We start from the raw sequence: 14177 nt of genomic DNA, 5'->3' as shown, positions 1-14177 counted from the left end.
TCACAAGGACACATTTTATTTTATTTATCTGGATTTTTAAAGCACACAACGGCCCGGAGGCATCACAGCGCTGTTACAGTGAGCTTGCTTGGTTACAATTTACAAGGTATGTGGAGGAGAAGACATGGCATTACATTTAGAGGTGTACAGAGGAGCATTACAAATAGTAATGAGGACTGCACAATTCAATCTGCCACATAGATGCAGCCTGGTCAAAAACTGTAACCAGTAAGGATCCGTGGCCCCAAAGGACAGAGGTTTTGCTTTACTTGCATTACAATAAAAAGTAGAATGAAACAAATAGCTATTACAAATGACAAAGATACAATATATTTGTCTTCTGACCCATTGTTTTACAGGAAGTAAACCGAACAAAGTGCCATGTTGACATTTGTTTCTAATACCACAGCATATATACCAGTACATTTTCTAGCAGTGGCCAGTGGCGGTGCGCCAGAGGGTTGTATGTCCATCTTGAAAGGATTTATTCAGGGATTTAAAAAATAAAAGAATCGTTCCACCAATGGATGCAGTTGCTAAAGTATATACAAGTTGTTAAAATACATGAATCCTATGATATATCATACTTGATTAACAGGATATTCAGGTGAGTGATTTTGAGAACCGATAGCACAAAGGCAATATAATCACTGACTGCACACTTAAAATACCAAAATAAGCGGCACTTTTATACTCACGGAGTAAGGCGGGGTAGGCAAGGAGATCTGCGAGACAACCTTTAACAAATGGCCATTCTTTCTGTGGTTCACATGTGTAATAGACGTATTCACCACAATGGAGTTTTTATCATTTAAATCCCAGGTAAAAGGGAAAGGATGCGGTAATGGTACGAGGGATTCAACTTCGTACACATCCTCCTCTTGACCCGATGGCCACAAACCACTGAGCACATCTGATGCCCAGGAAGACCGGTGCGAATCCATCCTGCTGGAAGCGTTCTGCCAAAACTCATGCACATTTCAGGCTGGCCCCTCAACTCTGAGCAGCGGACAACCAAGCTGCAGCTTGTGGAATAATGAAGCGAAGGGCGATAATGATTCTAGTGAATGTATATATGGGAGTCGTAGGAGCTCCTAGAACAAACAGTTGCTCTCACTTGAGCAACCACACGGCACGGGAAGGTCCCAGGTAAACATTAAACGGAAAGGTAAGCAAATATTTGTCAAGAGAATGTGGACAAAAATGTCCTTCATTGGTGCAGTGAGTTCTTAAAAATTCTTACAAACTGTTAGTGCTAGAGCACGCAATCAATCCTTCCTTGACGAATGAATAATGCAGGCCGGGTTATTCGGCAAAGTTCACGTTCTCTGTCGGAGCACAAATACTGTAGCAATCCTGTCGGCATGGCGTAACTCGGGAGGAACTAGTAAACAACAGGCTATCTCCATAGCAGCAGGTCGATAAGAAACCTCCCGGTAGAGTATTAATCCCTAAATATCTGCTCCTCGTTCAATGCGCCAAAGAAGGAAAAGCCACGTTGTGACAGAAAGGAGCAGCCCTTCCGTGCAAAGGAGAGCTGCTGTCAATGTCTTCCGTGGGACAGAGGTAAAGGCAGTGGGAGGGGCTAAACACCTTCACCTTCCACGAGCACCCTGGATGGTAGACGCTGACGGGACACACCCACCACCAAGCCTGCCTGACAGGATACACATTCCACGTCAGAGCTTGGAGAGAAAAAAGAGCGTGCAGACCGGCTTGTAATGCTTTCAACTAAACTGGACGCTTTACTTTCCCAAACAAGCTAGACAAAATACGTTTTTTAATTTCTTAAAACAATAAACGACATGGGACGTAAGATAAACATCGCATTTAAGAAACTGTTTGCTTATCTGGTGAAACGCATTTTTAAGCATCGAGGCTTGAGGCGATATCACCTTATTCCGCCTCATGTCACACAGTTCCTCAAAGCAGCCAACACCCATTCGTTCTGCTGCTGCACGAGCTGAATAACATTAACCTGCACATTGCATTGTTTACGCAGGACTGATATTTAAAGGAGATTGATCCACTGCCTTATCGGCGCAGGAGCAGTATGGGAGGACGGATTTTATTTCATGCAAAATGGATGTACATGTTGCAATGCAAATTAACCAAACTAATTTCATTCTGAGGCAATTTCCACTTCCCCCGATTTTACACTGTGGTCCTTTTCACCCACACCTCACTGTTTACCCATAGACATAGGCTGCTCAACCCGTCGTTCTTGTTTAAGGCCAAGGATCTTCAGTCTATGTATACACGTCAATAGATAAAGCACAATCAATATGAAAAAGAATGGCAACTGGCAAAGGCATGGTCAGTACAAGAGCAAGTAAGGATACACACTACTTACTAGGCAAGGGAAAATATGGTGACTGTGTAGGGACTGTGCGTCAAGAGATATGCAGACTTGATATGCCAGTAGCAGGCAAGCAAGGGTAAAGCTAGAAGCCTGGCAATGAGCATGAGTCTGGCATGGATTCACATGCTCATGAATATTCCCTGTCGTCAGGCTGGGAATCCGGTAAAAGAAAAACAGTTTCACTTTCACTTACAAAACTGTATTTCTCCCATAAACCAATCACTGTCCTCTGGGTCATACTGTCCCCAGCCAATGAAAGCCCTCTCCCTAAACCCCTCCTCTGGCAGCCCTCTTCAGATTTGGTAAGCACGTAAAGTGGCAGTATGACCAAGAAGAGCTGCAGAGGGGAAGGAGGGAGGGTTCGTATGTGAATCCATGCCAGACCCATGCTGGAGAACAATAGTTACAGACAAGTAACTTGTTCCTTCTCCAGCATGGATTCACATGCTCATGAATACATAGCAGTACAACATTACACAACCACAGGAGGTGGCAAGGCTCAACAGAAGCAAATCACTCTTACCTCTGGAACAGACTCACCTCAAGCGAACAGGTTGCGCAGCACTGCTTGGCTGACTCTGGACTCCTCCGTGGAAACCCTGTCGACACAGTAGAACTTTTTGAAGGTGTGCGTGGACCTCCACGTAGCAACCCTGCAGATGTCCAATAGGGGTACACCGCCCAGGAACGCCGTCGCTGCAGTGATTGCTCTGGTGGAATGGCTCTCGGAAGGGCCGGGCAGAGGTCGGTTCGGCAACCGATCACAGTGCATGATGCAGTCGGAGAGCCACCTTGAGATGGAAGCCTTGGACAAAGCCTTTCCATGGTTCACAGGACCAAAGTTCACGAACAGCTGTGAAGTCTTTCGAAAACTCTTTGTGCGTGCCACGTAGAACCTTAAGGCATGAGAAACGTCAATTGAGTGCAAAGCCCTCTCAGCCGGAGACAAAGGTTTCTGGGAAAAAACAGGTAACATCAAATGTTTGTTGAGGTGGAATTCTGTTGGAACCTTCAGCATGAAAGAGGGGTGCGTCCGCAGCACCACCCTCGATTTGTGGAAAGTCAGGTATAGCGGTTTGCAGGATTGGGCCTGTATCTCACCCACCCTCCTGGCTGAGGTGATGGCCACGAGGAAGGCTGTTTTCCATGAGAGGAACTTGAGAGGGGCCTGATGGATAGGCTCGAAGGGGGGGTCCCCAATGAGCCTCGTCAGAACCACGTTGATTTCCCACGCCGGGGCAGGTACCTTCATTGGTGGGAAAGATTGAAAAAGTTCTTTGAGGAACTCCTTGACGAGCTGATGAGACCAAAGTGAAGACTTTCCTGGAGACCTGGTGTAGCAGGAGATAGTCGCTAAATGTACTTTGATCGAGGCTTGCGCCAGTCCAGCCTTGGCCAAGGATAGCAAGTACGGAAGAATCTGCGGGGCTGTGATTCTCAGAGGGGTAATCCTCTGTGACCGGCACCACGTAGCGCAACGTTACCACTTGTGACTGTAGCACTTCAGAGTCGACGATGCCCTGGCCTTGGCGAGGACCTCCCACAGTCTGCCGGCAACTCATATCCTCCAATCTCTAGGTCTGCAGGAGCCATTCCCTCAGGTTGAGAGATCCTGGGTTGTGATGCAGAATTGCACCTCGTTCTGTGGAGAGAAGATCCGGGACTGTCAGTAGCTTGATCAGCGGCGACGTTGACAGGCTGAGAAGGTCGGGTACCAAATCTGCCTCGGCCACGACGGGGCGGTGAGTATCATTCTGCACTGCAACTGTGAGGGATTTGATGACTCATAGCAGGAGAGGCAACAGAGGAAACGCGTACAGAAACATCCCTTCCCACTGGAAGGAGAGCGCATCCCCCAGGCTCCTCGGCTGATGGAATCTGCTGGTGAACTACTGGCATTTGGAGTTCGCCGCTGTTGCAAACAGTCTGATCAGGGGCTTGTCCCAGTTGGTGAAGATGTGATCCACTTGGTCCTGCCTAAGCTTCCACTCATGGCAGGAACGCAACTCCCTGCTGAGGGAGTCCGCAATGGTGTTCTTGACTCCCGCTAGGTGAAGGGGAACGTGGAACATTAATTGTCCGACAGCCCAGCGCCACAGTTCCTACGCTTCCTTAAAGAGGGCTGGGGAGCGATTGCCCCTTTGTTTCCTGATGTAGAACATCGTGGTGGTTTTGTCCCTGAAGATCCTCACCACCTTGCTCAGCAAGCAGGGAGGGAAGGAGTGACTTGAGGGCTCAGAACACTGTTGCAGCCCTAGGATGTTGATATGGAGATCCTTCTCCTCTGGCAGCCACAGGCCTCTGGCGTGAAGACGTCCAGTGTGGGCTACACAGCCTTGGAGGGAAGCATCTGTTGTAACTGTCTCCTGGAATGGAGGGATCTGAAACCATGTGCACGGGCGATGTTGGAGCGGTCGCCCCACCACATTATCGCCTGACGGAGCTCGCCATCCAGTGTGATCTTATCCGCAAAGTTTCCAGACCTGCACCCAGTGATCGTCCAGGATCTGCACCTTCCCCTGAATGGCCGCTACCCTCTCTTCCGAGGGCGATGCTAGGTAGAACACTATGAAGTCTGGCTCCCAGGAACAGCGCGTTCTGCAATGGTGTCAAGCAGGACTTTGGATAATTGATGCAGAATTCCAGATCCGTCACCAGCTTGACGGCCACCTCTGCGTATCCGACGGCCAACACCCACGAGCGGGCCCGGGTGAGTCAGTTGTCAAGGTACATGTGAAGCCCCCATGGACGCAGATGGGGCGCCACCGGTGGCAGGCCCTTCATGAACACTCTGTGGGATGATTTTAAGCCAAAGGGTAGGGCCTTGACCTGGTAGTGCTGTCCTTGCACTACAAAGTATAGAAATGTGCAGTGTTTCATGTGAATGGTGACGTGGAAGAGAGCCCTCCAGGTCCAGCTACGTCAACAAATCCCCTCTTTCCAGGTGGCTGAGCACATGCTGCAACATGACCATCCTGAATTTCTGAGACTTGTTGTTGTAGTTGTTTAGACGTTGCAGGTCTAGAATGGGACTTCAGGGGATCATCTTCTTTCTTACCAAGAAGTATCTGGAGTACACTCTGGAGCACCGGAGTCGCTGGCGAACCAGCTCTATCGCTGCCCCTTTTCGCAGCATGGCCCGTACTTCTTCCAAGTTCTGAGGGACGTGGTGCTCCTTACAGGCCACCGGCGGGATCCGCATACACCTGTGTGGAAATTCCAGGGTATGTCCTTGGGCGAGAGCGTCCAGCACCCTTCTGTCAGTGGTGAACTCTTCCCACTCGCTGACTAACCTCATCAGCCCGTCTCTAACCGGGGTGCACGGGTGGGAGCCCAACACCTTGGCCGGTTTAGGCTTGACGCTGACCTCCTCCGTAGCCCTGGGAACGGCCTCTGTGGGCTTCCTGGATCAACAACCTGCCCGACTTTCCTCTGGAAGAACGAAAGGAAGAGCAGTGCTGTTGGAGCGTGCTGTCATGATGCCTACCTCTAAGGAGCCAGGCCGGGCCCAGCAACCCCAGAGGCAGACATCATTTTCCCCAGGGAAGTCTCAGCGGGCCCAAGTCGGGGCCCTTTGGACTCAGTCCTGGCGCCTTAGGCGCCAGGCTCATAGCGGACCCCAGTCCTGGCGCCTTAGGCGCCAGGCTCATAGAAGAGGATATGTGTTTAAGTGCTTGGGTGCACACTTACCTGATGCAGACCTTGCTTCTTCATCCAGGCCCTCTTGAGGCCTGAATGGGACTACTTAACCTGTAGGACTACTTCACCACCCGGGTGTGGTCGGGGAAGGATACATACCTGATTGGTGGAAGGATACATACCAGGAACTTCTTCCAAGGCTATTTAAACCCCACCCGAACAGCCACACATGCTTCGCGTTGTTCTGCACCTAGCAGCTGGACGCTCACCGTGTCAGCTCCTGCATCCTGACTTCAGCCACGCCTGCCAGCATCCTGGAACACCTGCAAGGGGAGAAAGGAAGAGAATAGGAGAAGAAAAGCCCTTACCTGCTAAATCTGCATCCCGGAGTCATTTCTCCAAAGGCCCTGAAAAGGAACACATCATTTTAAAGGCATTTCGTTTCGATCGCGGCAGCGCTGCATTTTACTCACCTTTGCAAGGCGCTTCCATCTTCAGCAGCGATCTTCCGGATTCAGCTACGCCCCGGCGCCTAGAGGAAAAAAGACAAGAACAAAGGTGAGAGGGAGAAGAGGAAAAAAGACAAGAACAAAGGTGAGAGGGAGAAAAGGAATAAGGAAAGCTCAGTTTCCTTTTAAGTCTTACCTGTTGGATTATTCCCACTGCATTTCGGGTCCTGCCGCTTCCTGGCATCTCCGGACCCCGGCCCCTATGGGGAAAAAAGACAAAGACATTGAATGAGCGAATGCAAAGACATTACCTGAGCGCTCATCCAGAACTGTTTCACTTCGGGTCGGCGCCATATCTCCGGCACTCCGAACCCCGGCCCCTAAGGGGAAAAAGACATAAGCATTAGCGCTTGCTGCAATTAGACAACGAACATTATTATTAAGCTTGAACTTTTGAACAGAACTTTTACAGCGCCTTACCTGAACAGTCAAGCTTACCTGAACTCCCATCAATCCTCAATCCAGTGAAGTAACTGGGTTTCAACGCGCCCCTGCATCAGAAGCAGGATGGAGAGCTCATCCTTCCAAACCCTAAGGTGAGGCTTCACGGGGAATCGTGGAGGAGGTATCGTGGAGGGTTGGAAGGGAGTGGGGGGCTTGAGCATTGTTCCACAGTTGGTAATACTCCCTTTTCACGCACAGGAGGGTATCCAACGAGCCAGGGAAGCCAGAATAGAGGGGCCCTTCCTGTCCATCTTCAGAGTTCTGCGCCTTCGACGCCGCGCCTCCGTGGGAACCAGGTGAGCGTTACACGTGCACAGGGCACGGGCTGTCTCTGTATCCGCCTTGACGGCCTGTAGGGACTCGTCGATGGTGTTCCTGAAAAGGTTATGAAGGCAGACACGGTTCCCCATCTGGCGGAACTTTATGGCGGCAACGTCCAGTGCCACTGTGGTGGCATGATCCGACGCTATCTCTCCCTCCTGGAAGAGGGCGATCGCCTCCATCCTCTTGTCGTCAGGGAGGAACTCTAGAATAGGCCCCAGCTTATATACAGCTCCCTTTCTCCCCATGGCATCCAACTTCTTGCCCTTGCTGTCTGGAGGGACAAAAGACAAGTACTGGTTAGAAGACTGCTTCCTCGTGGTCACAGACACGACTGAATCCGACGAAGGTTGCAACCTCAGGCACTTGAGTGCGGATTCCGGTACCCGGTACTTCTTCTCCAGCCTTTCTCTCTTGGCTGGAGCCATGCAAGGGTTCTTCAAGAGGGCCAGGCCCTCCTTCCACACGTCGTCCACGAGGGGTACCGCCATAATTGTCTTCCACTTGGCCTCGCGCCTCTGGTACAGGAAACCCTCCTTCCTGGTCTCCTCAGGCACGAGCTGGAACAGCTTGGAGGCTTTGGCGATCATAGAATGGAACAACCCCACCTCGTCTGTCGGAGACACCCTAGGCTGCGGGGACCCACTGACAATATCATTGTGGCCGTATCCATCCCTTACCAATGTCCGGGTATGCTGGGGAAGATGGTACTTGATGCAGGTGTGGAGGCTGATGGCACATTCTTGTCTTCATAGGTGGCTGGTCTGGGGGAGCGTTGGAAACAGGCCATTGTGGCATCCTATTCTGGATCACCGACACCAAGGTGTGGAGGGTTGATAGGAGGCCCAGAGACACATCCCTCAGCGGAACTGGCGTGATCGGAACACAAGGCCCTGTGCTGTCATTGCCGTCGTCCTCTTCCACGTCCTTGTGGACCGTGTGCAGGGTCTCCATATCCTCGTCCTCTGTGGATGAAATTTCCATGGCTTGAGCCCTGGCCTGGGACTGATCAGGGTCTCCTTCCCCCCCCCCCCTTTTCCACCCTCAGGGGAAGGATCCAGATTCTGAGGGGGTGTCCTCTTCTCCGGAGTGCCGTCAGACCTTGTCAAAGTCACCACTGTGGCTTCTCGTCTCATAGGGAGGGATACCTTCAGTGCTGTGGGGGTTACACTCTCAGGGTCAGCCCCTTTAGCTTATCGACAAAGCCTTTTCTTGTGATTCCCTGGGCCTTCTTGGCCAGCTCGGCCTTCTCCTCCCTCTGCAGCTTCTCTGGCTTCTCCCGCAACTGGACAACTTCCTCTTCATTCAATTCAGATGTCAGCCTTTCGATCAGAGCCTATCCACTGTCTGTTTGATTTGTGCTCACCCTGCTGTAATAAACAGCGTTGCTTCTTGCCCAGTGTTTGCTCTAATTTTTGAGTACTTGGTTCTTTTATTGTGCTCTGATTGGTGGACCCCTGGCAGCATTTCTGGAGGCCCCAGCAAGATGACTGAGTTCACCCGGACCACTGAGGGTATCCAGACCGCCCTCCCTGGGGGGCACGGGTCTAGCAACTGCAGACCTGTTCACTGTGCATCACAGAGGAGGCTCTGCAGATGTCGAGTTCGCAAAGGTATGCCAATTCCCAAGCACTGTCCCACGCTCAGAGGCAGGGTAAGCCCGCGGTGGAGGCTCAGTACCGAGGGGAATCTAGAGTATCCAGGACGTGAGTATAACCATGCCAGAGGACGCTGCATAATAGTGGATGCCCACAGTGGGGAGTGATAGATTCTTTTTATGATGTATAGGACGCATCCTCAGAGAAGAGAAGACGATCGGCCAAAGTAGTATAATTATTAGAGCATACCAGCCGGAGTGGCGTGTAGTGCAGGCGATTGTATAGTTGTGTCATTGGGGGTATGAATGTTGTTGGTTTTTTTTTGCAGAGAGGGACATGCATGTGGCAGTTAGAGTCATTCAGTGGTGAGGGCTCATGATGGATGAGTCAGCACAAAGAGGTATCTCGTGTAAAATCAGAGGCATTTGCATGTTAACAGCAGGAGTGTGCCGCTAATGAATGGGTAGACACTGGACACTCTTGCACTAACACAGGGAACAGTGAGCCTGTGGAGAGGGCTATCAAGTACTAATATTGAGTGAGTGGTCAGACCTTTGGAGAGAGTGAGAGTGAACGTTGAGAGGTGCGAGGAGGGGACACAGGGTAGTAGGATAAAAAGAAAGGAAATAATGGCTTATGTACACAGCCCCCTTGACCACATGTGCCGCAAATTGCCCTAGTATCGCGATAAAATATTAAAATACAATTTTCAGTAGGCCAGGGAGACTGCAGGGCAGTGTTTCTATGCTTAGCCAGGGGAAGGGACATTTGACAGCAAGATAATAAAGAATATGTTCTCGTACCTATTAACGAAATATAAAGGTGCCAAGCTAAAAAGCAGACAAAACATATTGGGTTGCTGGAGACTATACGAGGAGGCTAAAGGGAAAAATTGAAGAAAGAAGAAGAGACAGTGGGAGGGGCAGAAAGAGCTCACCACCCCCACCCTATGGGTTGTGTCCCACCTCGCGACCAGCCGCAGCGTATACTAGCCCGCGGCAGGAAACCTCATCGAAAGACCAAGGGAAAGAAATGCGGGAGAAAGAAGCACATCAAAAAGAGATGCACATACAGGGCGGAAAAAAATATTTTCCAGATATCGAAAAAGAATATGCGCCAACAGGTGGACGCGCTATTCAGCGAAGCAGAACGGGTGATGGAGGAGGAGGTGAGGAGGAAGAGCAAGGGGGAGAAGGGAGAGTGGTTATCAGGAAGAATAAAATGCAAATTAGACAGGCAGGATGATGGGGAAGAAAAAAGGACGAGGGAGATGCAGCCACAGATGAAGGGTTATTAGGAGACAAATGGAGTGATGGGGGCAGTGACGAATGGACACCTGACAAACTACAGAGAAGGGGACAAAAAAAGGCAGACAGGACAGTGACGGTTTTGACAGGGACTGGTCCACCTCCTTATGTGGGAGGATAGGGAAGGTAAAAATTGGGTTAACACAAGCTGTCAGAGAGGGAGGGACGGGACCCAAGACACGGGTAAAGCAGTTATTACAGAAGGTACGAGAGGGAGCCGATTATGTGCCCTGGCAGACAATGGACTGTGACAACCTAATATGTAGCCTGCCCTCCTTTCTAGCAGGGGCTAGTAAATGGATACAGGCACTCGAGAAAAAAACAGCAGGCGGGGTGGGGGGCGCTGGCCATAGGGGATATGAAAAGTCTGTTTGCCATAATTATAGGAGACCAGGCAGACATTTGGATCCAGGCTGGCCATAAAGGAGTGAAATTGAGCATGAATGCTCATGATGGAGCTGCATTTAATAATTGTCGAGCGCATGTCTGGGCGGTCCTAAGAAGCATGTTTCCAGACAGCTATGACCTGGGGATAGTGATGGTTTATAAAATGAAAGGTGACGATGACCCAGCTGAATATATAAAGCGAGTTCAGGATTTATGGACCCAAGAGACTCGAAGGTCCTGGGACGAATGCATACCATTGTTCTATCACATACTAATAAAAGGACTGCCAACAGAAGTACAGGCTTCCTTGGATAAGGTAGTGGGTATAGAAGTGAAGGGCTGGCCTGAAATACAAGCAACAATAATACATTACTGTAAGAAGAAACAAGAAAGCGAGAGGCAGGCAGTTGAGAATTCAGAGAAGGAGGAAAACAAATGAGTACAAAAGAAACTGGCCAAATACACTATGGAAGGAGCGCTGTTGGTGCCAGGCGCAGCCGCAGTGGCTCCAGCACCGCAGGGAGGGTTTCCCACAGGACAAACACAACAAGGAGGGTACATGCAGCTACAATGTGCACCACAATGGGGAACATCGCCACAGGAGAATTACATGCATGGGGGATAAATTCCTGTAGGAAGAGGGTTTTCACAATGAGGGAATCGAGGAACACAGGGTTTTCAGACCATGCTAAATATGTCAGAACATTGAACACATGGCAGGCACCTGTCCATTTGTACAACAGGCACAGGCAACCAAAGTAGCGCAACAGCAGGGGCTCCAGTGGCAGCAGATGCAATGTCCTCCAGGGCAGTTACAATCGGGACAAGTGCTAGCACAGCAGGGCGGAGTGCAGCCCCAAGGAAGGACAACTGACAAAGGGGTAACCGTTCCAGCAATGGTCGAGCCACCCGCAGTAGCAGGCGGAACCAAAGTGGTGCTAGGGCAAAACGTGGCACCCCATTACACAGGGGTCAGTGCACAGCGTGGTACGAGGGAACCCTTTTCCCTTCCAGCCGAATAACACACAGCAATAGGGGGCCCACAGAAAGTCTGAGCATGTCCAGTTCTAGCAATAACTGACAACCCCGAAGAGGAACCCGAGGTGGCAATCAAAATAGGACCAAGAGCAAGCAAATCCTGCATCAAGGAGGGGTGTTTCCCATTATATAACAAAGTGTAGGATACGCAGGGCTTTTCTGGGGCGGTGATTGCGGTTCCAGTAACATAAGATTTACCATTAATCATAGGGACACAATTCCTCATAGCTCCTTTACTGTACTCTAAAGACACACCCATGAATATCTTGGGGAGAGACCTGCTCAGCAAACTGAATGCAACCATATAATTCACAGAGAAAGGGATGGTGTGCTCCATGCTGGCCATTTATTATGCACAGGTAGCAGCTCTTCTCTTGATAGCACACGCGCAAAGCACCTTGCGAGCACAGCCGCTATACCACAGTATGTTCCTGTACAGGGTCCAAGTTCTGCTAGGATAGGTCCCGTGAATACAGGGGAAGGTGTTCCGACTGGCATCGGAATTCCTATTCAGACCACATTGCCAGAAGGATGACTTAAAGGGGAAAACAATGGTGTTCCAGCTGGAAGAAGCAGCAATATGCAAAGATATGGTGATCTTGTGTGTGGCAGAGACAATTACACCATGGAGTGGGGGACAGTGTTGTGCATTGATCCCACTTTGACAATTACAGCAGTATCAAATGAACAATTGTTCACCGATGAGGAGGAAGTACATTGGCCAGTTCAGATATTGGAAAAAACTGCACATTCTGACACAATTATTGAAGAAGAAAAATAAATCCACAGAGGGAGATCTCAAAAGGGTACCAGATGAGTTGTTGAGCAAGGGACCTCACAATGTGGGGGTACTGGAGATTGGGGGAGTAAAAATAAAACTGAAACGAGGGGCCCTGCTGTCCCAGGCAAGACAATACCCATAGACCAGAGAGGCAGATTAAGGGATGTACTGCACTTTGAACGGATTATGGCAGCAAGGTATAATTCACACGGCAATCTATCTGATAAAGAAATCAAAGGATGGATTCATGGCATTTCATCCAGGATTTGCAGCATCTAAATTAAGTGGTGGAAGCATAATTTCCTGTTGTTCCAAACTCTGCCACAATATTGTGAAATATCCCAGCAAAGGCAAAGTAATTCATGGTCACTGACTTGAAAAATGCATTTTTCTCTATACCTTTACACCCAGATCCAAGATATCGGACCGCCTTCACCTATCACGGAACTAGATTCAAACATATTTGTTTGCCCCAGAGGTACTGCGAATTGCCCAATGTATTTTCAATAAGATAATACAAATGGATCTATGCAATGTGCAAACATCAAGCACTGTGATTCAATATGTTGACGATCTGCTAATATGCAGCGAGACAGAAAAAGAGTGTAGAACAGACTCAGTACACATTTTGTCACTACTTACAGAGAAAGGGTATAAGGTGTATAAGGCAAAATTACAGTATTGCCTAGAAGAGGTTGAGTACCTGGGGCAAATAATATCCATTAAAGAGCGTAGAATAACACACAGAGAAGACACAGGCCATTCATTCCACCACTCGCCCATGAACGGAGAAAGAGATACAGAAGTTCCTAGGTTTTTGCAATTACTGCCGAGCATGGGCATTTGATTATGCTACATTTACTAATCTCCTATTGAGGGGCCTTAAGGAAGCAAAATAAAATGGACATCAGAGATTAATGAAAGTTTCATAGAACTTAAAGAAAGACCAGCACATGCTACTCCAAATTACAGTTAAACATTTTATTTGCTCTCACATTCAGATGGCTCAGTGATGACAGATTTCCTCACACAAAAGAAGCCGCAGGGACACAAACCACCAGCTTATTAGTGTGGAAGCTTGGACCCAGTAATGCAAGGACACTTGCCTTGCAAACTATCGCCTTGCGGCTACAGCGTTTACAATTAAGAAGGCATCAACGATTACCATGGAGTGTCCCGTAGTATTGTACGTGGAACATTCATTCACCATTCTCCTGAAATCAAAAAGTAAACTAACTACTCAACTATCCATTCAGGACTGGCACGGTGGGAAAGAAGGGGATTCAAAAGAAGTGATGGATCCCCCTTACAACATGTAGAACTAATAAAAGAATTAATTGAGGCCCTAAAAGTTCCAGTAGAAGTGGTGATAATGAAATGCACCACCCACACAGGAAAACAAAACAGGATATCAAGGGGGAACGAAATAGCAGACAGAGCAGAAAGCAGCAACATATCTACCGGAGGGAGGGGGGAGTTCAGAGGTACCCCGGACAAAGGGAGAAGGTGCCACTCATTGCAACAGAAAGAAAGAATAGTGGGGAGAAAGAAAGGAAGGAAAGCCTTAGAATTACAAGGTGAGGTACCAAAAGAGTAAAAAGAACTGTGGACAAAAAGAGGATGTTCACTGTCACCAACTGACCTGATATGGCAGCAGAATAGCACTGGGAAGCCTGCAATGCCCAGAAAATTGTTAAACGTGGCTTTAGAACAGCTGCATTTACCCACCCATGCGTCCAAAGAAAGAATAGCTGCAGAGCTGAGCGAGGGATGGTACGTTCCAAACATACA

The 14177-nt window shown here is 49.2% G+C and overlaps 1 protein-coding gene across 4 annotated transcripts in view; it reads right to left on the bottom strand.

The window, feature by feature from the left end:
- Positions 1-14177, bottom strand: part of AKAP9 (A-kinase anchoring protein 9) — a 2953299-nt gene that overhangs the window by 1660759 nt on the left and 1278363 nt on the right. Inside the window, exon 1 of one of the 4 annotated variants that reach the window (XM_069648426.1) lies at positions 699-1568. The exons of the other annotated variants lie outside the window; for them this stretch is intronic. Within the exon in view, the coding sequence (XP_069504527.1) occupies positions 699-944 (246 nt within the window). The 5' untranslated portion in view covers positions 945-1568. Of the gene's footprint in view, positions 1-698; positions 1569-14177 lie in introns of those variants that run through there. 4 annotated transcript variants of the gene reach the window in all.

This window comes from Ambystoma mexicanum, chromosome 2q (assembly GCF_040938575.1).
Source record: "Ambystoma mexicanum isolate Mex_15411 chromosome 2q, UKY_AmexF1_1, whole genome shotgun sequence".
NCBI classification, from domain to species: Eukaryota; Metazoa; Chordata; class Amphibia; order Caudata; family Ambystomatidae; genus Ambystoma; species Ambystoma mexicanum.
The sequence above is the reverse complement of the archived record's forward strand: the minus strand, read 5'-3'. Positions and strand labels throughout refer to the sequence as shown.